At 37.5% G+C, this 23,240-nt stretch overlaps 1 protein-coding gene across 1 annotated transcript in view; it reads left to right on the top strand.

Moving 5' to 3' along the window:
- The first annotated feature begins 353 nt into the window (after positions 1-353).
- LOC116587205 (translation initiation factor IF-2-like) overlaps positions 354-23,240 on the top strand; it is a 28,977-nt gene continuing 6,090 nt past the window's right edge. Inside the window, exon 1 of the mRNA XM_032337916.1 lies at positions 354-391. Within this exon, the coding sequence (XP_032193807.1) occupies positions 354-391 (38 nt within the window). The remainder of the gene's footprint in view (positions 392-23,240) is intronic.

Raw genomic sequence — 23,240 nt, 5'->3', positions numbered from 1 at the left:
GGTAAGCTTTGAATACATAGCCTTGAGGTGATTCTGGTACATTCAAATTGAGAAATGTAGCTGGCAGTTGGTCATCAGGGGCTCAGGAGAGAGATTTTTCTGGGCAAAAGATGTAGAACTGGGAGCCATTGGCATGAAGGTGGGAAGTGAAGCCACAAAAGTGGATAAGATCTATTGTTCTTCATGTGGTATATGGAAAAAGCAATCAGTTGATCTTTTAGAAAGCAGTTTATTTTTTCAATAAGAACAGCTAGAAAAAACAATAGAAATATGCCTCCCCAAAAGACTGAAGCAGTGTATCATTACTACTCTCAGAATTTAGAGGCTTTTAAGTTCAAGGCCAAGTGCCCAAGATGGCTCAAAAGTTCGGGAAAGATCAAGTAGTGAACAGGTAAGAAAACTGTCTTTTGAGCAGGGGAGAGGGATTCTACATTACTGATTGAGAGAGCTCATACTTCTCATATTTCTTCCACCTAATGAGCTTTTAAACAAGTGCTCTGAGATGTACAAATGATGATTATACTGGCTATTTCTCCCAGAGTATTAGCTCTGTCTTTCTGCTTCCAAGAATTCAGTGCCCCAATGAACCAGTATAACGGCTCTCAGGCAAACAGTCAAGAATGAGGTTAACTTTTCTTTACTGGAAGGGCTGTTTTCCAAGATACTTGTTTAAACTTTTATGACGGAAAAGAACGCATAAAATCTGGAGACTCTTTGTTTGGCTAAGAAATGCTACAGGAAAAAAAAATGGAAGTAAAAATTGAGTTATTTGTTGTTTTCTCAGGCATGGTGAGTTATTTGTTGTTTTTTCAGGCATCACAAGCGTGAGAAGGAAATAAAAGCATTTACAGAATACCTACTTTCTCTACCATTACCTAATTTAAACAAATAGTTACAAAATCTAGTACCATCTGCAGGCTCTTGGAAACTGATTTCTGTCATATCCCATTTGTATCAGATGAGCACTTATGTCGGAAGCCCTAATTCATATTCTGAATGTGTCGAAACTCATGCATGCAGATTAAGACAAAAATTGGTAGCCACACAAGGAATAATGATCTGAAGACTATGTACAAGCTTGCTATGGAATTACATCCAGAAAGAAGACTGACATTCCTGGGAAAAGATTAGAAGCAGATCGATTAATACTAGGTTTCTATGCAGACAGTATGTCCTCCAAAGTTAAGGCAAGAGTGCATTGATTCATTTCATAAATTGAGAACTCAGAGACCTCAAGCATCCGGAAGAGAAGAGGATGTGTTAAATATGTCAGACCTATCATTAAAGTTTATTAATTTTTGTTAATTATATGAAAAATACAGTCCTGCCCCTTGTAGAAACATTGGAGGAAAAAAATGAAAGAAAACAAAAATTAATCATAATCCCACATCCCACCAACCTTAATATATTGTTGTGCTTTCTTCCTTTATTTTCTCCATGTATGTGTATGTTTATGTGAGAATGTGTGTATTTAAGACATACTCTTTCATATTGCAGCATATCCGATATGCTAGTGCGGCTTAAGATTGTTTGCTATATCTAATTTCATATTTACTTTTTCCCTGAAAAGGAAGAAAAATGTTCCAAATCTTAAAATCAAGGAATTATAATGTATGATTTTGTGAGAATTGAATTTCATACCGTTTTATTCAGAGCTAAGAGCATTTGCTCATATTAGGATAAAATACTATAAACTGAAAAGAGGTTATTTCAGAGTATTTTGTGCAGAGGTAGGATCTATAAGAGAAAGAGTGGTGGCAAGTAAGGTGACTTTCCGGAAAATTTAATAAAGTCCTAATCAGATAGATTAGATGTCCAGGTATTCTTATACTCTAAAATTCTCTAACCGCAGAGCCAACCTTATTAATGTGCGTCCTGGATATAAACATACCCTCGACTCAAAGGAAATATTCTAATGCCTTCCTTCCAGGAATTCAATAAAGACAATATCCACGAACAAAACTGTATTAACACAATTTAATAAATAAAACTGATAAGATTCCTCTTTTCCGTGGTTCCTGCCAGGCAAGGCTCTACTACCAAACAGGACAATCTTGTTTTTTTAACACATAAGAAAGAATAGTTCTTTTCAGGTGCCAGGTCATGATCCTGGGGTCCTGAGATGGAGTCCCTTGTTAGGCTTCCTGTTCCGTGGGGAGTCTGCTTCTCCCTCCTCCTGTGGCCCTCCCCCTGCTTATGCTCTCTCTCAAATAATTAAAAAAAAAAAAAAAAGAAGAAGAAGAAGAAGAAGAGGAAGAATACATCCTTCCTCCTGAATATTCCTGTAATTGGCTTGAGTGTTTCTCTGTTCCAAGACTTGTGCTAAGGTCTGGGGTGTAACTGAATATGATCGCGGTCTTCCTGGAGCTGAGAGTCTTGTGTGGGAAGCAGGGAAAGTGAAGTAAGTACAGAGCAGTGAAGTAATAGACAATGAAAGGAAGTACTGGGTGCACTGAAAGGGAGTGTATCTTCACCTAGATTCAGGGGGCTGAGAGGATTTCCATGGGATGTGATATCTACATGAACTCAAGAATAGGAATTAGCCAGGCAAAGATGATGTAGCATACTCTTCTGCTGTCCCAAGAGTCATGAAAGAAGGCATGGAAAGTCAGAGAAAAGTTTTCAGAGATGGAAAGCTCAGATGCAAGGGTGGCGAGAGATGATGTTGAAGAGACTGAGACCACATCCTGAAAGGCCTTGTAATGACAAGAAGGAATCAGATTTCTTCCCTAGGACAATGGTGAGCCATCTAAGGGCTTCAGGAGAGACATGATCAGATGATTGGCTGCAACGTGGAGAAAAAGGACAGAGAGACAGGATTAAAAGCAGAGTGTTGAGGAGACTAGAGGCAAATGGGAGAGAGCATCTGATATCCCAAGTTAAGGTAGGAGCAATGGGAATGGAGAAAACTGGACACTTTTGAGAGGTGGTCATTTAAATTACTTCTAGCCATTTCTGCCTCAGTAATTTTCCCATCAGGGTTCCACAATGACCAATAGCAAGGAAAAGAGAAGTCTGGCTCAAGGGCTTGCCCTCAAATAACAAGGTAGATCCAAATAGCTATTTTAGTTTGCCATGTTCCTTGTCAAAAGGAGATTATTAAAACGAGATCTAAATTACGTGGAAAGGGGGGCGCCTGGGTTGCTCAGTGGGTTAAGCCTCTGCCTTTGGCTCAGGTCATGATCTTAGGGTCCTGGGATCGAACCCCGCATTGGGCTCTCTGCTCAGCGGGGAGCCTGCCCCCCACCTGCCCCCGCCCCCCTGCCTGCCTCTCTGCCTGCTTGTGATCTCTCTCTCTCTCTGACAAAAAAATAAATAAATAAAATATTTAATTAATTAATTAGTTAATTGTGTGGAAAGAGACGGAGATGAAAACCCACAGTCAGATCAATGGAAAAATGTGTATGGAGTTTTTTAAACTTTTTTTTTGAAGATTTTATTTATTTACTTAGAGAGCGAGCAAGAGGAAGAGAGAGAAAGCGCAAGATCCAGGGGAGAGGCAGAAAAGCAAACTCCCCGCTGAGGAGGGAGCCTGATGTGGGACTCATTCCCAGGACTCCAGGACCATGTCCTGAGCCAAAGGCAGACGCCTAACCACCTGAGCCACACAGGCGCCCTAAACTTTTGATACTGACTGAAACATATATCAAAAATTTCCTTTTTTATTCATTAATAATTCAGCTAAGGTTGACCAGATAATACATACAAATGATATAAAATTTCAAATAGTACCAAATAGGTGTAAAATGAATATTCCACTTCCACCTTTATCCCCTGCCCTGTAGGTTTCCTTCTGAGAGGCAATTAGTACCAATTTCTTGTATCTTCTTCCAAAGATATGCTATGAATATAGAAATATATTATAAAACATAGTATCTTGATACTTTATATATTATTTTATATGTTACTTAAAAATCTCAAGTCTATAAATACTGTCTTAGACCTGTTGACAAATGATCCAATAATGTGCTATTTTAATAACATACTGATATATTTTTGTAAATAATATAATAATTATTTTCTAGATAAGCTGATCTCATTTTCCATATAAGTAAACATTTAAGAACTTCTTGGGAGTCTATGACCTTAAGTGTTTCATAAACGTCATAAGAGGTAGATTAAGACTGACTCACCATGTGTTTTGCCACTCTCTGTTTCTCTATCCTTTCACTCTCACTCAATACACTTCTTGTTCCACTCTAGTCGAATAGAAAACCCCTTACTATACCCATAATTTTCTTCTTTCCACTGCAGCTGCATTTTCTTGAGCAGTCTTTCACTGTGTCCCTGAAAGTCATCTCTATTTTATTCTTCCAAATATTTAAAAACCAACCCCTTCCTAGAAACTGACCCTAAAACACTCCAACCTTTGGAAATAATTTAAAATGATTCAGAACGTTGTGGAATCCTAGCCTCTGTTGTATTTTTGCCCTATTTCCGCCTCAAATCTGAAGCCAACCTTCCCTATGAATTTTTCAGTTTCAAAAGACAGTGCATTCCTTGAGATCTTGCCTTTTGCAACAGCACAGATGGACCCAGAGAGTATAATGCTACGTGAAATAAGTCAGTCAGAGAAAGATGAATACCATATGACTTCACTTGTATGTGGAATTTCAGAAACAAAACAAATGAGCAAACAAAGAAAAAAAAAAGAGACAAACAAAAAACCAGACTCTTAGACACTAAGAACAAACTGGTTGTTGCCAGGGAGGGAAGGCAGGGAGGGGTGAAACAGATGAAGGGGATCAAGGGTACATTTATCTTGGTAAGCACTGAGAAATATATAGACTTTTGAATCATCATATTGTACACCTGACACTAGTGTTACATCATGTGTTATTTTTGCTTCAATTTTTTAAAAAAGGGAAAGTAGAAAGAATACAGTACATTCTCTTCAGTGTGCCAACATGACTAACATAGATGGCTCTTTATGGCTAAGTTCTTCCTCCCATCAGATCCAAACTGTCCATTAAAGCTTCCATCCATTTGTATTTCCTACTAATAAAATGAGATTAACTATTCCCTTATCTGCATAACAGCTGTTCCAATGCAGAACACAATCAGGCCTACCATACACCATTTCCTTTTCTTGTCCATAATAAACTCCTCCAGTTTCTTCAGTTTTTCCTTTTTAACCTATTCTTTTTCAGTCTTTTGGCTAAGATCAAACGTGTACATGTGGTATGGTTTCTAGATATTTCATCATCTTGATTGGCCCTAGCTTATCATTATGTCTTAACAAAACTCATGTAACCAAATATAATGTCCCATCTTAGAGCGACCTGAGGTGTGCTTAATCCCCTTTGCAAATCAGGAGGGCTCGGAGTGGGCCAGAAGTTTTAGGCTGGTTGGGGAGTGGACCTTGCAGGCCTGTGAGGTACAAGCAAATCAACTTCCCATTTAGGTGTGGACCAGAAGTAAGGGACAATTCAAAATGTCAAGGAAGGGGAACAGAGGGCAAGAATTTGACCTGAAGCAAAAAATTAGTAATCCAGAATGGTTAAATTGAAGTGACCTAATGTGTTCTTGTCAGTTGTCTGTATGGGGTAAAGCCTATGTATTTCTAGTGACAATAAAACACAAGAGGGGTGCTGCATGGTTCAGTCGGTTAAGGTGGTGACTCTCGGTCTCAGCTCTAGTCTTGATCTCAGGGTCGTGAGTTCAAATCTGCCTTAATAAAACAAAAACAAGAGGTGCCTGGGTGGCTCAGTCAGTTAAGCGTGTGCCTTTGGCTCCGGTCATGATCTCAGGGTCCTGGGATTGAGCCCCACGTTGGGCTCTCTGCTCAGCAGGGAGCCTGCTTCTCTCTGCCTCTCTGCTACTTGTGATCTCTGTTTCTCTCTCACATAAATAAATAAAATCTTTAAAAAACAAACACACACACACACACACATACACACACACACACAAGAATACAGGGACAGGAGTTGAATCTTTTTATAGCATTCTATCTGAGACATTGATCAAGGAAAGAGAAGTGAAAGATGCTGAGCTATTTTGAGCAGAGCTCTATCGCTCTGAATGGAGTATTATGTCTTGATTAATGCAGCCTCAGGCGGCTTCTGCTTTTTTAACCTGCATATCACTCTGTGGGCTCAGCTGTGATTGTGGTCAACTAAAGCCATCAGGTCTCTTATATGAAGTGTGGTTGTTCACGGTACACAGTTCTTCCCTTGTGCGATTTATTTTTTCCTCATTAATTCCAGAATCTATCTTTATCCCTCATAGAATTACTTTTCTGAGCATTAAACCTGCTTTAGAGGTTCAGTGCTTTGACGTTAGACTGCCCGGGTTCAGAACTCAGTTCATCCATTTCCTGGCTGTCCAATGTTGGGCAGACTGTTTTACCTTGTTAATATTTTCTTAAATAACATTTTTTTCTTACTAACCCTATTGTCTTTGTCTCTCAGTCATGTGACATCTCTTGCCATCCATCCGTTTAGTTACTCATCTATTCAACAAATATGTGGTTTTCCTGTGCCAGGCACTGTGTTAGGTATACAATAAATGTTTTTTCTGGGCAGTCTTCATTAAATTCATGAATAAAATTATTGCACACATTAGTTTCAAGGATTAACCCCTGGATACATCTCTTGATTCTAATTTTTTCTCTAAGTGGATCAGTAGACAGATATCTATTAATGAACATACAAAGAGTAAAGTTGTTGAACCTGATAGAAGTACAAGTGAGTAGACTTTTCCCATTCCACGGGCACATCTGTTCAACTTTTAAAAAATTGCTTCACACTGGGCAGACAACAGAGTTCAGGACCCAGTCAGTTTCATTAACGGAAGAACAAGAAGAAATACAGTCAACATACGTATTCTCCTAAAGAAGGAACTCTTTGCAGCCTGTACTTTTTTTCTTCAGAGAATCCCTATTTTTAATAATTCCAACTTGAAAACAACCCACCAGTAGAGAAGTTAATTGTGGAATATTAACTCATTGGATTAATACATGACAATAAAAAAAGAACCAGTTACAGTTACACACACACACACACACACACATATACACACACACTCAAACTTGGATGAATCTTGCAAAGTAATGTCAAGTGAGAGAAGCCAGATACAAAATAACATACATTATATTCCACTTAAATAAAACACAAAAACAGGCAAAAGTTATCGATGCTGTTAGAAATCAGTCTGGTGACTATCCTCAGGGGATTTTGTGAGTAGAAGGGGGCACGTGGAGGGTTAGCCTGTGTTTTGTACTTACCCACATATCATCCTGGTATCAACATTTAAGACTTTCTGATAGAAATAGATTTTTGACCATAAAATATATGTAAACATAAAAAAAGCTAAAATGTTCTTTGCCTAAATGCATCAGAAGTGCTATCGAATGTATGTTTCAATTAGAAGTGATTACTTCTTCTTTGCAAAAATCTTTATTCATCAGGCCTATAGCTTCTCAGGCTCAATATGCTTTTTGGAATTTTGTTGCCCGACCCAAGCGTCTGGCAGACTTTCTGCAAGACCAGCTGTCAATGAATGAAAAACAAGCAAGCTCTCCACTGCACAATGTGTATCAAGTCATTCAGTTCTATAAAAGGAATGCTTGATTTGATCATCAGTGGCTGGGGTCTGGCAGCCGGAAGGTGATTACAACTATGTCCTGTATTTGTATCAATCTCAATCACTCACTGTCTGCCAATTGAGAGCCTTGGTTCTAATAAGACGCTCTCAACCCTATATTTTATTTCCATAAATTATTTGTTTATTATCTACACTGCAGATTATCTGCAATACATTTTCTTTGTCCTGGATCAGCTTCTTCTTCTACTCTTTGCCACTTTCCCGACCACCCAGCTGGTATGTGCCTGCAGAAGAGACAAACTGACCTTGATATTGGTGTGAATCAGTGTTTTTCAGTTGGGACTGGTTTTGCCTCCCAGCAGACACTTTTGGTTGTCACAACTGGCATCAGGTGATAGAAGCCAGAAGTGCTGGTGACATCCTACAATACCCAGGGTCACAACAAAGAATAATCAGGTCTAGAATGTCAGCCGTTTTAAAGTTGAGACATTTCAGCCCACCTAAGGATACGATACAGTAAAGAAGCACTTTACAATGAACAAACCTATTTCAAATTGAAATATGATTGATTTGGGGGTTATCCTCTGTTTTGGATGCCCCATTCCATAGCTCATCTTCATGGACAAGGATAATGGACGGTGATATACTCAATTTTCCTCATGCAAGCCTTTCCCTGGTAGACACGTCCCCTTTCTTAAGCAGGAATGTCTAATGCTGGTCTTGTGTATGGTGGCTGAGGGCATATTTGTGGGCAGTAGAAAATTATGTGAAAAACTGTTCAGAGTCTTAATGAAGAGCGTGGAAAATAGTCTCAGTGTCGGATCTTTTAGACTCCGAGAGGGTAAGACCTCTAGATTTTTTGGTTTCTGCATGTTCACCCAGTTTTTCTATGTTCTTTCTATATCTCAAAGGCCTATTTCATTATCCTCCTTTGACCCTGATTAACTGAGTTACTTGCATGCTCAGACTTCAGTTCTGCACGACTGGACAAATTCTTGGCGTGAAACTTACTTTCTCATTCTCATACTAAAAGTACTGTTAATATTGATAAATTTTAATTGCTTTTCACGTTTCTTTCAAGAGTGGCCTTGTAATGCTCTTAAATTTACATTTGCCTCAGCAGCTCTGGAAACAGCATTCTTTCTTTTAAACAAATAAAGTACGTTTTATTTGGGAAAATTAAGTCAGTGCAATGCAAAGTTATAAGCAGGCTCCCTGTAGAGACAGTTTTCATTTTGTGACTGCTTCTGTGCACCCAAGCCCTAGGTAGCTTACTATACTCCTAACTTGAGTCTTCACTGTCTAAAGGGTCAGCTGAAAGAGCCCAAGGAATGTGATCTTATTAATAGTCCATTTAGGAGTGTGGCCACATGTCTGGTTCAGAATTGAAATTCGTAACAGCATTCAGGGAGTGGATTGATTCCAGGATCCTTGCAGGAGCTCTAAGCCATGCCAGAACTCCATAATGGGTCCAAATCCTACCACCATTTAACCAGAACTCACTCCTGAGAATTTTGGAGTATGAAGAAAAAGTAAAGAGTAGGTCTTAAGAGCAGCATGCTGCCATAGGCTTATGCTAGCAAAGTACACTTCAAGCTTCTAAATTAGAAGAATGTGAGAGGTGACCACGTTTCTTAAACTCACATCTAACCCGAGCTCTGATCTTCTCCCCAGACTCTGGAAACTCTGAAGTTGCTGGGTTTAGAAAGAGAATTATGTAATTTCCCCCAAGCATTTCCAGAAAGCTGCTGACCTCATCTTGGAAAAATGTGTTCAAAATTCATCCTAAGTTGTACCTTCTTGTTGATTTCTTTTTGTAGCTGAAATAGAGCAAATGTACCACCATCATTATTTGATATAACTGTGAAATTAATAAGAATAATTAATCATAGGAATGATTTCTATAAAAACTTAATAGGGGCGCCTGGGTGGCTCAGTGGGTTAAAGCCTCTGCCTTCAGCTCAGGTCATGATCCCAGGGTCTTGGGATCAAGCCCCACATTGGGCTCTCTGCTCAGCGGAGAGCCTGCTTCCTCCTCTCTCTCTCTGCCTGCCTCTCTGCCTACTTGTGATCTCTGTCTGTCAATAAATAAATAAAATCTTAAAAAAAAAACTTAATAAACCAATTTTTTTAAAGATTTTATTTATTTATTTGAGAGAGAGACAGTGAGAGAGAACATGAGCCAGGAGAAGGTCAGAGAGAGAAGCAGACTCCCTGTGGAGCTGGGAGCCCTATGCGGGACTCGATCCCGGGACTCCGGGATCATGACCTGAGCCGAAGGCAGTCGTCCAACCAACTGAGCCACCCAGGCGTCCCATTAATCAACCAATTTTTAAACATAGCAGAAACACAAGTTTAAAAGAAAACATGGCAGACATCTTAAGTAAATTCATATCTGAAAAGCTATGAAACAATATATTTTAACCACAGGGATGTGGTGTAACTGGTCCCTATATGGCAATCCAGAGCTGGTAGAGTCAAACTACTAAAACATGGTGGTTAGGAGCAGTGATTCGGTGTCAAACAGACCTTTGGTGAAATTCTGGTTTTGCCACTTACTAGCTGAGTGGTCTTTGACAAGTGACTTAAACTTTCTTAGCCTTGGTTTCTTCGGATTTAAAATGGAGATAATAATGGTACTGATCTCATGGACTTCTGGGAATATTAAATGATATCTTATGTGTAACATAAGATTATTCAGTCCCTCAATAAATATTAGTTTATATTTATTCTTTCTATGCCACAAGCACGTAATAATGTTTTGTACATCTGTCTAAAGGACGTAACTTTAGGGGGTGTCTGGCTGACTCGGTAGAACAGGAGACTCTTGATCTCAGGGTCATGAGTTTGAGCCCCACAGTGGGTATAGAGATTGCTAAAAAAAATAAGTAATAAGAAAACTTTCAAAAAACATACATGAAGTATGGCAAGATCATGGTACTTAGTGTGTTTTATTTCATACTAGGGATAATGTGTAGTAACGTTTTTAAATGTCCTTAATTTTATTTTTTATTGTAGTAAAATATACATAACATAAATCTTACATTTTAATCATTTTTAAGTACAATTCACTAGAATTAAGTACGTTCACAGTGTAATGTAACCATCACCACTATCTATTTCCAGAACTTTTTCATGATCCTAAATAAAAATTCTGTATCTGTAACAATAATTTATCATTCATCCAGTTATTTTTAGATGATTATTTTATTATTTTTCTATGTAAAGAAAAGCACATTTCCCTTTAATATTATATAAGTATACCATCATTGTAGAAAATAAGAAAACATAGATAAAAATTATAATTAAATAATATGAAATTTCTCTTTTTTTAAGATTCTACTTATTTATTTGAGAGAGAGAGCACGTGAACAACCTGAGGGAGGTGCAGAGGGAAAGGGAAAACCAGGCTCCTCATTGAGCAAGGAGCCTGATGCAGGACTCAATCCCAGATCCCTGGGATCATGACCTGAGCCAAAGGCAGTTGCCTAACTCACTGACCCACCCAGGCACCCCTAAAATTTCATTTTTCAGAAATAAGTACATTGTTATTTTGGTATAATGTGTCATTGCTTTTTTTTTTCTTTTTCTTGAAAAAAATATATAAAATGGAATCCTATTATGAACTTTATTTTCTAAAAAGAATCCTTTAGGGGTGCCTGGCTGGCTCAATCAGTGGAGCATGCAACTCTTGATCTGGGGGGGGCGGTGTAAGTTTGAGGCCCATGTTTGGTGTAGGGACTACTTAAAAAAATAAAATCTTAAAGAAAAAATAGAATCTTTTAACTAGGTAAGCACATTTCGGTAAAGATGGTAAATAACCATGAAAAAGAGAGGCAGAGAAGTATTTCTTTTTTAAAAAGGCTTTGATTGCAGGACCCTTGGTATCTCAGTCAGTAGAGCGTGCAGACTCTTGATCTCCTGGTGGTGAGTTTGGCCCAACCTTGGGCACAGAGCCTACTTAAAAAAAAAAAAGAAAGAAAGAAAAAGAAAAAAAGGCTTTGATGGGAAGCCGTGGAGGACAAAAGCCAAAATGAGTTGTGTGTATGAAGACCACTGCACCTGAACACTAATTCTTCTTTAATCTACAGCTGTCATGATCCTAAGAATTAATGCAGCAATTCAGCCTAAAGACTAATTGTCATCCTTCACAGTCTCTCAAAATAACATAAATGAATGAAAATCTTTTTAAAACATAGCACTAAACCAAAACTAATAAAAAATTACCATCTCAGGAAAGAAATGAATAGAGTGGTGGGGGGAAAAAATGAACCGGCTTCTCTGAATGTATCTTGTTAGATCATCTGGCCATGTAAAGTACATCAATGTTGCACATATTCAGAAAATAAAATAAAAACATTTTTAAAACAATCTATAAAAATTACAGACTGAAACAAATGAAACTAGCTTGAACTGAACTGAATGAATTGAAACAAATGAACTTAATATCAAGTCAGTAACATAAAAGTTACAACTAAAAAGATACAAAGAAAATAATTTTTTCAAAGGTATACCTTAACAGAACATATTCTAAGAACAAGTACAAAGAAATTGTAACCTATATTCTGCATCTAATTGTTAAAGGCAATATTGATATTATTATTCTGAAACTATTTTAAACACACTATAGATTAATGCAAATAAGTAATTACACTGATCTTAGGAATGAAGGTTTTCAGTGTAAGGAAAACATTTAAAAAATCAAAGAATTTGGGGCGCCTGGGTGGCTCAGTGGGTTAAAGCCTCTGCCTTCGGCTCAGGTCATGATCCCAGCGTCCTCGGATCAAGCCCGCATTGGGCTCTCTGCTCAGCAAAGACCCTGCTTCCTCCTCTCTCTCTGCCTGCCTCTCTGCCTACTTGTGATCTCTGCCAAATAAATAAATAAAATATTTTTAAAAAATCAAAGAATTTAAGGAAAATCCTGCAGGATTACATTGTTACAATGTTAGTTTTGAATTGGAAATAACACTACTATCAGCATTTTTTTTTCTAATGTACTATAGCTACTATTACTATGAGCTATTGAAAAGGTCTGGGAGCAGTAACATCCCAGTAGCAATAATGCAATACTTGACTCGGGTGACAATCATCATTGAGTGAAACCATTAGCTGAAAGGCAGATGAGAACTTTACCATGAGGGATAATAAGGCTGTCAGCACGACTAATCAGTCTTAGCACCTTAAAAGTGAAACAACAGATACCGTGTGCCTCCTGATGTGATGCATTATGAAGTACATGGCATTTATCAAGTATCCTTTATGGGGGGGAGGGAAGTTGACCCTGAATCTGATCACTTTTTTTTTTTTAAGATTTTATTTATTTATTTGACAGACAGAGATCACAAGTAGTAGGCAGAGAGGCAGGCAGAGAGAGAGGAGGAAGCAGGCTCCCTGCTGAGCAGAGAGCCTGATGCAGGGCTCAATCCCAGGACCCTGGGATCATGACCTGAGCCAAAGGCAGAGGCTTTAACCCACTGAGCCAACCAGGCGCCCCCTGATCACTTTTTTGATCCAACTTTCATTTACAGTAACTGTAGGGAATAAAGGAGCAAGTTAAATGACACCATAAGAAAGCAAACATCTTCAGACATTATCTGGTTTCTGCAAATAGTTAATGGCGGGGGTGGGGGAAGGGTTGGAGAAGTGATTTTTTTTTAGAAAACAAAAAAAGAGCCTAACAGGCACAATAACCAATCCAATATGTAGAGATTGTTTGAATTCTTATTCTGAGAACTGTAAAAACACAATGTTGAGGCAATCAAAAAATTTGATTATAGTCTGATATTAGACGATGCCAGAGGATTTTTGTTAATTTTGTTAAGTGTGGTGGTGACATTTTCATTATGTAAGGAACTGTCTATTTTAGATATTCATACTGAAATATCGTATGATACTTGACATAACACAATGTCTAGGATGCAGTTTGAAGTAGTTCAGTAAGAATAAAAAGGGGACAGATGATGCAAATGTGGCAAGTTTTCAGGTGCTAAATCTGGGTAATACACACAAGAATTCATCATATAGTCTCTCTACTTTGGAATATATTTGAAATTTTCCAATACAAAAAAAAATTTTTTTCAATACAAAAAAAAATTTTTTTTAAGATTTTATTTATTTATTTGACAGACAGAGATCATAGTAGACAGAGAAGCAGGCAGAGAGAGAGGAGGAAGCAGGCTCCCTGCTGAGCAGAGAGCCCGATGCGGGACTCGATCCCAGGACCCTGGGATCATGACCTGAGCTGAAGGCAAAGGCTTTAACCCACTGAGCCACCCAGGTGCCCCTCAATACCAAAAATTTTGATTAAAGAAATTTGTATCTGTTCTGATTACTATTGCTGTATAACACAATACCCCAACATTTATTGGCTTAAATGCAATAGACATTATATCTTGTATTTTCTCTGAGTCAGAAATTTGGGGAGGCTTTGGCTATGCAGTTATAGCCCTCATAATTTCTCATGTGATTGTTGCTGGAGCTGTGACAGTTGTGGGGAGGGGCAGGTTGAGAACTTGAGACTGATCTGTCAGCTCTCTCAATTTCTATTTATAGTCACAAGGCCTCTCTGCGTGGTCTTGTCATGAGGCTAATTTCACCTTTTTCATACATCATGGCCTCAGGGAAAACAAAATGTTGAGTTGGTAGTGATGTGTTCAAAAGCTAGTATTCTAGAGAACAAAGTAAAAGCATATTGCCTTTTTTGCCCTCACCTAGGGAATCATGTGGTGTCATTTTCTCTGTTCTCTATTGGTTGAAGCCAAATCAAAAGCAGGGTTCATGGATTGCACTTTTGATGTGAGGGCTATCAAAGAATTACAGATATATTTTATTTTATTGAATGACTTATTTATGTATTTTAGAGAAGGGGGAGGGGCAGACTGAGAGGGAGAGAGTCCCAGGCAGACTCCATGCTGAGCACAGATCCCAACATGGGGCTCAATCCCATGATTCTGAGATCCCAACCCTGGCAGAAACCAAGAATTGGTCACTTAACCAACTGTGCCACCCAGGCGCCCTAAAGAACTTGTGGATATATTTTTAAAACTGCCACACCATCCCATATATCTGATGAACAGTCCCCAACTCAAGATCACCAAAGAATTGACGGTCTGTTTGTAACGGTAACTTCTACATGGGGACTCTCTGATTCCTAAGACAATGGAACAACTGATTGTTCCTGAAATTCTGAAATTGCCATATAAATCACAGATTTCTCTAAAACTTCTTAACTTGATATATCTCTCTCTCTTTTTAAAAGATTTTATTTATTTATTTATTTATTTGACAGAGATAGAGATCACAAGTAGGCAGAGACAAAGGCGGGGTAGGGGCGTGAAGCAGGCTCCCTGCTGAACAGAGATCCCAATGCTGGGCTCAATCCCAGGACCCTGAGATCATGTCCTGAGCCGAAGGCAAAGGCTTAACCCACTGAACCACCCAGGCGCCCCAAGAATTCAACTTCTAAGAATATGATCCGTAACAAATAACTTGATATCTCTTGACTTATCTTGTGAGATACCACTTGTGAAATGCCTAGGCTCCTACCGGATCCATAAGAGATATTCCACAAATGCCGTTGATATCTGACATCTGCTTGATTTTCTAAAGAAGTTTTTACTGTTTGAGTGCACCATTAATAAACAGTAGATGGTGTAACTTTGTGATTTTCTGAAAGTCCTGCCACAGTTACAGTTTGAAGGAGGAGTGAACCTCTGTAGAAATATATTCAAGGGGTGCCTGGCTGGCTCAGTCAGTGGAGCTTGCAACTCTTGATCTCAAGGTTATAGGTTCAAGCTCCACACTGGGTGTAGAGATTACTTAAAAATAAAATTAAAAAATAAATTAATTAAATTAAATTTTTAAAAACAACAAAACAAGAAATTTTGAAGTTGGCAATGGATGGACATAACAGGGAATGAGTTGTTGCATAGGCCAAAGTGCCTATTTTGTTTTTACCTTCTATCAGCTATCTTTGTCCCCAGATTGCCTTTATAAAACCTTTCCTGAGCCACAGAAAAGTAAGAGCATCTTCCTTACATGAAGTATGAATGTGTCATACCAAAACTTTTTATAGAATACTAATGATGCTTAGAATCCAATCTGTTTTAAAATATTTCTGGAGATTAAGGAAAACATACACCAGATTTTAAAGTGTCGAAGAAACTGCAGATTTTCTTTTTAAATCTTAAAAGCCAAAGATAACCTTACATTATGATATTAGACACTAAAGTTAATTTGTGTAATGTGAATTAATATCTCATTCTATAAACTGATAATTACTATAGTTATTTAAAGAAAAATACCTAATATTTTATTTCCTTTAACAGGAATTTAATATTTTACTATTCAGATATTTTATTTTCCCTGACAATTATAAGGCACATAAACAATGGGCTAAATATAAATCATACATATTCATTTTTTGAAGTACTTTATTTTTATTGATGTTACTATATTACTTAAGAACAATAAAATTTCATTGTAGTATTCAAACTCTTCACTAATATAGATTGCCTACCTTTCTAACAATGATATAAATTTCAGGACCTTCACTTTTCCTATTTAGCAGCCTTTACTCACCCAGGGATATTTGTGGAATTGATACTTCATTCCGCATACTTTAATCTAATAGCTTAAGAACTCGATGTTCCCAATCAGTCAATTATGGTGTATCATAGAACATAAAATTTCTTTGGTTCAAAGGCTGTTGACTGAATTCATTTGTGATGTTTATATCCCAGGCCAAAACAAAACAAAAACAAAAACAAAAAGCCCTCAGACAAATGAGCCTAGATTGAATGAAAAATCTCCTTACATTCTCTGCACTGGCTTATTTATCTTTAAATCATGTTCTATAAGAAAAACGCTTTTTTTTGGAGATGACATATTATTGAAATCAAGAGGAGGGACAAAAGAGAGAGGTACTACGTATATCTTCTTTATTACATTCTTTGCGGAATATGTTCTGACAAAAGAGAAGGCATTACAGAAATCATTTAGGAAGAAATTCTACTCTGCACAAAACTCTCATTGATGTTAGTGGGAGATCTGTGAATGGAACAAATGTTGAACTTGACCCTGTAATGTTTAAATTGCAATCCTCCGTGCTCTTGGCAGAGCCTGGCTTCCCACCGAAAGGCGTTGTAGTCTGTGCAGGGATTACACAGCGGGTTAATAGTCTAGTTTTTCGCTTCTTTTGGAGCAACAGATGAAACACATAATACCTTCCTTTAGGGCTATTACAGACTTTTAAACACAAAAGACTTTAGATGAGGTGATGTGAGAAAGTAAAAAAGTGGAGTCTATGGATGGAAATTTATGTTGGTCATGATTTTTAAACTACCTTCTCTGCCAGTGGCCCAGAAGCATCAGGGAGTCATACATACATTAAAAGAACAGAAGAATATCAAGATATTAGACACCACTTAGTACATCCGTATTGAAGCCATGCTCACTCTGTTTTTGCCATACTACATTAAGCCTGCACAAAGAATGATTATCAGCAAGATTCCAATGCAGTGGTTTTTGGTAAAATGAGATGGGATGATTACAAATGAGATTAAGAGAAAACATAGAATCAACACTTCAAAGGCAACTACTGCAGTACCAAATTGGAATGGCTTCTTTTTATTCAATCCCACCAATAAAGATGTAGCTCTAGTTGTCAGTCGTGGCTGACAATGATGTCTTCTAGGTAAAAATGAGCATTATGCTATGCAGAAAAGGCCTTAAAACCACCGAGTCTCTACAGATACATTCAGGCACTTGAATAACATCATTACCAGAGTCCTGTTTTTAATTGTTTATATTTGGTGGAATATTTTTTTTCTTGTTTTGTATACTTTGGAAGCACTATTTTTTACAATGTAAACACATGGGTTTTATAATAAGGAGAGAAACAAGAAAAAAAGAAAGGGACGGGCTTTTGTTTTAAATGAGCGGGGGAAGAAGACATAGAAACAGGAAGTATTTCAAGATGGAATTAAAACTGCTTTTGTTTTTATTCTATGGAAGGTTGTGAATTATGAAAAAAATCCCCAATGATTAAAAGTGAGAATGTCAGCTTATAAATGGGTGTGGAAAAGCTACTGGTACAGGCATGAAGCATAGTTACAGGACACCACAGAATGTAATGGTTGGCATTGACACTCTGGCTTCAGGTTGCTGGGTTCATAGTCTAGCTCTACAAATTCCTACCTAGGCGGTCTTGTGCAGGCAGGTTATCGATTAACTGGCAGTATAACTTCTATGCTGAGAAGAAGAGGGAAGTCAGGGCTTGGGAGAAGTCCATGCAGTCCCGGTAGTTCTGCTTGAATCGGCTGTTGAAGTCAGATATTTGCTTTCACAAGTAGTTAAGGACACTTGGGAGCCATAAGCCTCAATATCCTAGGGCAGATTCAGGGGAGCCCTTTGTTCCATTAACCTAGGAGGTCCTGGCACAGCAGGATCCTCTTTCTTCGAGATAATCAGACTTACTCAGAAACTGAATGCCTCTAGCAGTTTTCTTTTCTTTCTTTTTATGCATTCACAAGTTTGTTGTTTAATGATTTTTTTTTTTTATGTTCTAGATTTGGGGAGTTTCTTTGTTTTATTTTTACTTTATCCAGCGTTATTCATCTTTTGTTTTTAAGTTTTCCTTCTTATATATATAATATGTTGAAATCAATCTCATTTTCTGGCTTTTAGGAAGGTTTACATATAATTTTTTTAAAAATTTTAATTATTTATTTGTCAGAGAGAGAGAGAGCATAAGTAGGGGGAGCTGCAGAGGGAAAGGGAGGAGCAGGTTCTATGCTGAGCAGGTGCAGAGCTCCATCCCAGGATCCTGGGATCATGACCTGAGCCAAAGGCAGATGCCAAACTGCCTGAGGCACCCAGGTGTCCCTAAAATGTAATTTTTTTTCCTACTTGCTCTTTTATTTTTTTTAATGGAAACTTTTTTTTTAAACATTTTATTTATTCATTTGACAGACAGAGATCACAAGTAGGCAGAGAGGCAGGCAGAGAGAGAGAGGAGGAAGCAGGCTCCCTGCTGAGCAGAGGATGGGGTGGGGGCTCAATCCCAGGATCCTGGGATCATGACCTGAGCTGAAGGCAGAGGCTTTAACCCACTGAGCCACCCAGGCGCCCCTCTACTTGCTCTTTTTAGTGATTTCTGACTCTCATTTTTCTTTCTCCTTTCATCCATTGTGTTTTCTACAAATTTATTTCAATCTTTTAGAAAAATATTTTGCTTCACTTTCTGGTTTTAGGTTTGTTTTCTTTTTTAAAATTGCTTAAGGCTACTTTTGTCTCCTTTTGTCCTACCTGATCTCATTTTTCCCCCTATTACTTGTCTTTGGAACACTTGCCAGGAAGCAAGTCCAAGGAAGTGTGAAGAGTAGAGGGAGTTCACATTACAAATAAAGGCAGAATTTCTTCTGCCTCTTCCCCACTCCTATGGTTACTTCTGCACTTGACTCCTTGGATCTTTTCACAGGATTCCCCAGCCCTAACAGATCCTCAGTCTGTAACCCTAATGGAATCTGGGAGGTAATTTCAGGGCCTTAAACTCATTACATAAACACAATTTTGATTTGCTGGAACAATTTGCCACCATCTCAAACTGTTCAGCACTTATTTTAGAATCCTAGTGTCTTAAAATCCATGGTTTCCAGAATACATAACCTTAACTTGAGCACAGTGTGGCAAATGCATATCTAGAAGCCTGGTGGTTTGGCCTAGGGGAATATGCCCAAAGAGAGGCCCATTAGTGTTTGCCTAAACCCTGATCCTTTCCAGTTGGTGTTACTGAATTTCCCTATAGACAGACATTCATGGAGCAGCAGCACCAGAAAGACTGGTTTCTGCGACTATGTTTAAGGTGTTGTTGTTGTTGTTGTTGTTTTTAAAGCTTGATTTATTTATTTGAGAAAGAAAGCATGCACATGCAAGCAGGGGGAGGGGCAGAGGGAGAGAGAGAGAAGCATAGGCAGGGTTCAATCTCATGACCCCAGGATCACGACCCCAGGACCATGACCTGATCTGAAGTCAAGAGTGGCCACCTAACCAACTGAGCCACCCAGGCGCCCCCTAAGTTAATTTAATTCCAATTTAGTTGTCATCAGAATGGCTCGGTTCTCTTTCTATCAAAGTCATAAGATCCCCTTTTGGGATCCCCTTTTTGGGGTTCCTTTTGCTCATTGAGAGAGTTGAAAAAGAGCTATCTCCCCAACTCTAATGAAAACAACAAAAGCTCAGTAAACTTTCAGTTACCTTGTTTTGTTTTATTACAAAGTTTATTTATTTATTTTGGTAACTTCCACACCCACTGCGGGGCTTGAACTCACAAGCCCGACATCAGGAGTCATAATCTCTTGCAACTGAGCCAGCCAGGTGCTCCAAGCTATCTTGGTTTTTAAATGAGGTTGTTCTCTACTTGCTTTTTAAAGCCATTACATATTTCAAATGTTTATTGGCTCTTTGTATTATGTGTGTGTGTGTGTGTGTGTGTGTGTGTGTGTGTGTGTGTGTGTGCTATTGATTTATGTCTCTGTAAATACTTCTATGGGATTATTATTTTGTTCTGGATTGATAAGAACCTTTTATATAGTATAAATATTAGCTATTGTTTCTCATATATGTTGTATTTTTTCTCCAACTGTCATTTATCTTTTAACTTTGTTTATAATGGCTTTGGCCAAAGCAAGTTTTATGAATTTGGTTAGTTCTGCCAAACTTTTCTTCGGTGGTTTCTGGTTGTTCCATGTTTAGATTACTGTGTGGTCGCAGCGTGGTAGAGAAGAATAGATACTGAAATGGGGGAGAACTGTGTTCTAAGTATGGTTCTACCTCTAACCAGTACTATACTTTGGGCAAGTCTTCAAATCTAAGCTCTCTCACCTATAAAATGCAGCTGAACTAGAAACCAGACCTCTAAAGGTCCCTTCATGCTTGTTCAAACACTACTAAAAATGTTTGGATTCTAGAGTTTAAAAAACTTATTATCTTTAAGTAGGTCAAAGATTCTCCCTAAATTTAATGCTTCTCATTTGCCTAGCAACATTTCATGGTGTAAAATCTAACCAGTGTCTGAATAATAAAGCTTCTGAATTTTGGACAGCTGAATTAATGACTTGAATTTTTATATTAAATTTGGTGAGTTTATACCTACTTCTTCTTTTAGGTTATAGACTTTATATAAAATAGACCATGCAGGTGCCTGGGTAGCTCAGTTGGTTAAGTGTCTGCCTTCGGCTTGGGTCATGATCCCAGGATCCTGGAATGGAGCCCCACATCGGGGTCCCTGCTCTGTGGGGAGTCTGTGTCTCCCTCTGCCTCTGCCTCTCTCTGTCTCTCATGAATAAATAAAAAATCTTAAAAAAAAAAAAGAAAATAGACTGTGCACGTAATAGGTAATCTAAAGTATGCATAGTATAGAGCCGCTATGTCAATGGACATAGAATATGGCTTATGATATTTTATTGATGATAATAATGAAATGTATTACTATTAATGTAAAAAAAAAAGACAGTGTTTATTTATGTAATATTTATAGTGTGTTTTCATTTACCTCATCTCATTTGATGCCCACAATAACCCTATGAGATAGATAAGAAGGGGCTTATCTTTCCATTTTATAGATCATGAATTATTGCACAGAGATTAAATCATTTGTCCAAGGTCATCAGCTAGTAAATGCTAATGTCAGTGCCAGAACTTTTCTGAAAGATGACAGGATTGATGACAAAGAACTTATAAGCTAAGGTTTCATTAGGACAGAAGACAAACCGGAAATATCAGTTTTCTATGAGGTAAGTGACTGGAAATCAGGTAAATGAAATAAAATATCAAGAATGAAAAAGAAAAATTGTGCTGAAATTACCAAATAAAATATTTGAAAACTATTTCTTCCTTACATATTTATTCCTATGTAAAGAATTACAAATCCTTTGGAAGGAAAGTGACTTTTCTATAAATAGTTTGGCATGGTATATAGCAGGAAGTATGAAAAATATACAATAAAATGTTTTGAATGAGAAAACATAAACCCTCAGAGGCAGTTTCTAGAGGTAGAAGGAAGACTAATTTTCTATCTATTTTAGAGGAATACTAGAAACTAAGAAAACTAAACTACTACATGACTGATCTGATTGTTGACATAAATTTAATGGCAGAAAAATAAAAAAAATTGAGCTAAGGAAAACAGAAGATAGAGGAAACATCTTAAAATATGCTATTATTTTAAAATATGCTATTTTTAGCTCAACATTTCTGAAGGAAAGTTTGTACTCAATTCTCAGAAAATACATTCCCCCCCCCACCAGGTGGAAGGAAGTATGAGTGTTAAAGTATATTCAGAATTATTTTAGAAAACCCAGTTGAGAAGTTTCATTTTCTTAATACTGATTAAACTCAATTTAAGTGAGATTTCTCCAGTTATTCTGATGATATTGTTATCATCAACAGCAGAGATAATTTACTTTGAAATAGGAATGGTATGTTGGTTAGTTAAACAAGTTTTTATGATACATAGTTGCCGTCTAGAGAAGGGCATTTAGCCTCACACTACATCTCAAATCATGCTTCACATTCATGTATTGGCTGTTTTCATACTTGATGCTAAACAGTCTTTTTAAAAAAAAAATACTATAGAAAAATATATAGTGTGCATGTGAGTAGGAAAACAGTTTCGTTACCCAAAGAAAAATGGTATTCTTAAGTGAAAGCCTGCACTGAAAGGCAATAAGCAGCAGTATTTAAGCTTTTTTTGTTGATTAATACTGTTATGATTTAGAAGAAGTGTGCATGTTATAGTATGATTGACATAGATTATGATTCATACCAGGGAAGCTATGAGAGGGGAAGTGATCAGAAGGAAATAGTAAAGTTGGAAATGATTAGGGAGACTATTTGTTTTAGTTGGTCCAGGACAGTCATGATTTTACATTTGTTGTCTCTGGATAATTGTTATTAATGTGTGCTTTTCCTCTAAGAAGTATTCTAGTTTTTTTTTGTTGTTGTTTTTTAGAAATGTTATCTATCTGGCCATCTTAGAAGTGATGGAAGCATGGTACATATTATCAGTGCATTTTAAAGTGAAGTACTTATAATAGTTAACACTTTTATGTGCCAAACACTGTGCTAAGCAGTTTATGAGCATTGTCCTATGTCATCCTCCCAATAATCTATGAGGCAGTTAGTATTATAGTCCCCATTGTAGAGATGAGGAAGCTCAAGTTTATGTTTATGGATGTTCAGGAACTTGCCCGAGGTCACTCAGTAGCTAAGTTTCTAATTCAGGCTGTCCTGTTTCAGAGATCACATATAAAATCACCGGGCATTATTTATTTTCTCTCTACTTTAAAAAACTCATAAGACATCTGAAAGAAATTTAATTCCGATAGGCTATAAAATGTATAGGATGGAAAACAAAAGATTATCAAGCATATACTAGGGCAAAAAAAGTGAAAACTTTTCATAAGATTTTCACAAGAGGCAGACTTACTTCTGTTTCAAAAAATATTATTGAAAATATGTCAGAAAGGCATGCTACAGGAGGGATGATTCCATTCCCAAAGTACTATAAAATCCTTAATTTTGGTTCCTGCATGTATTGCCTCTTTTGAACCCAAGTGTCCTTTTCCCACACTCTTGGTACCCTAACCTCCTGCCCTCTCCCTATCAAGGGGCTAAGATGGAAGTGAAAATAGGGA

This window comes from Mustela erminea, chromosome 3, assembly GCF_009829155.1.
Source record: "Mustela erminea isolate mMusErm1 chromosome 3, mMusErm1.Pri, whole genome shotgun sequence".
Lineage (NCBI taxonomy): Eukaryota > Metazoa > Chordata > Mammalia > Carnivora > Mustelidae > Mustela > Mustela erminea.
Note: the sequence above shows the minus strand (reverse complement) of the source record. Positions and strands in the feature narration are given on the sequence as shown.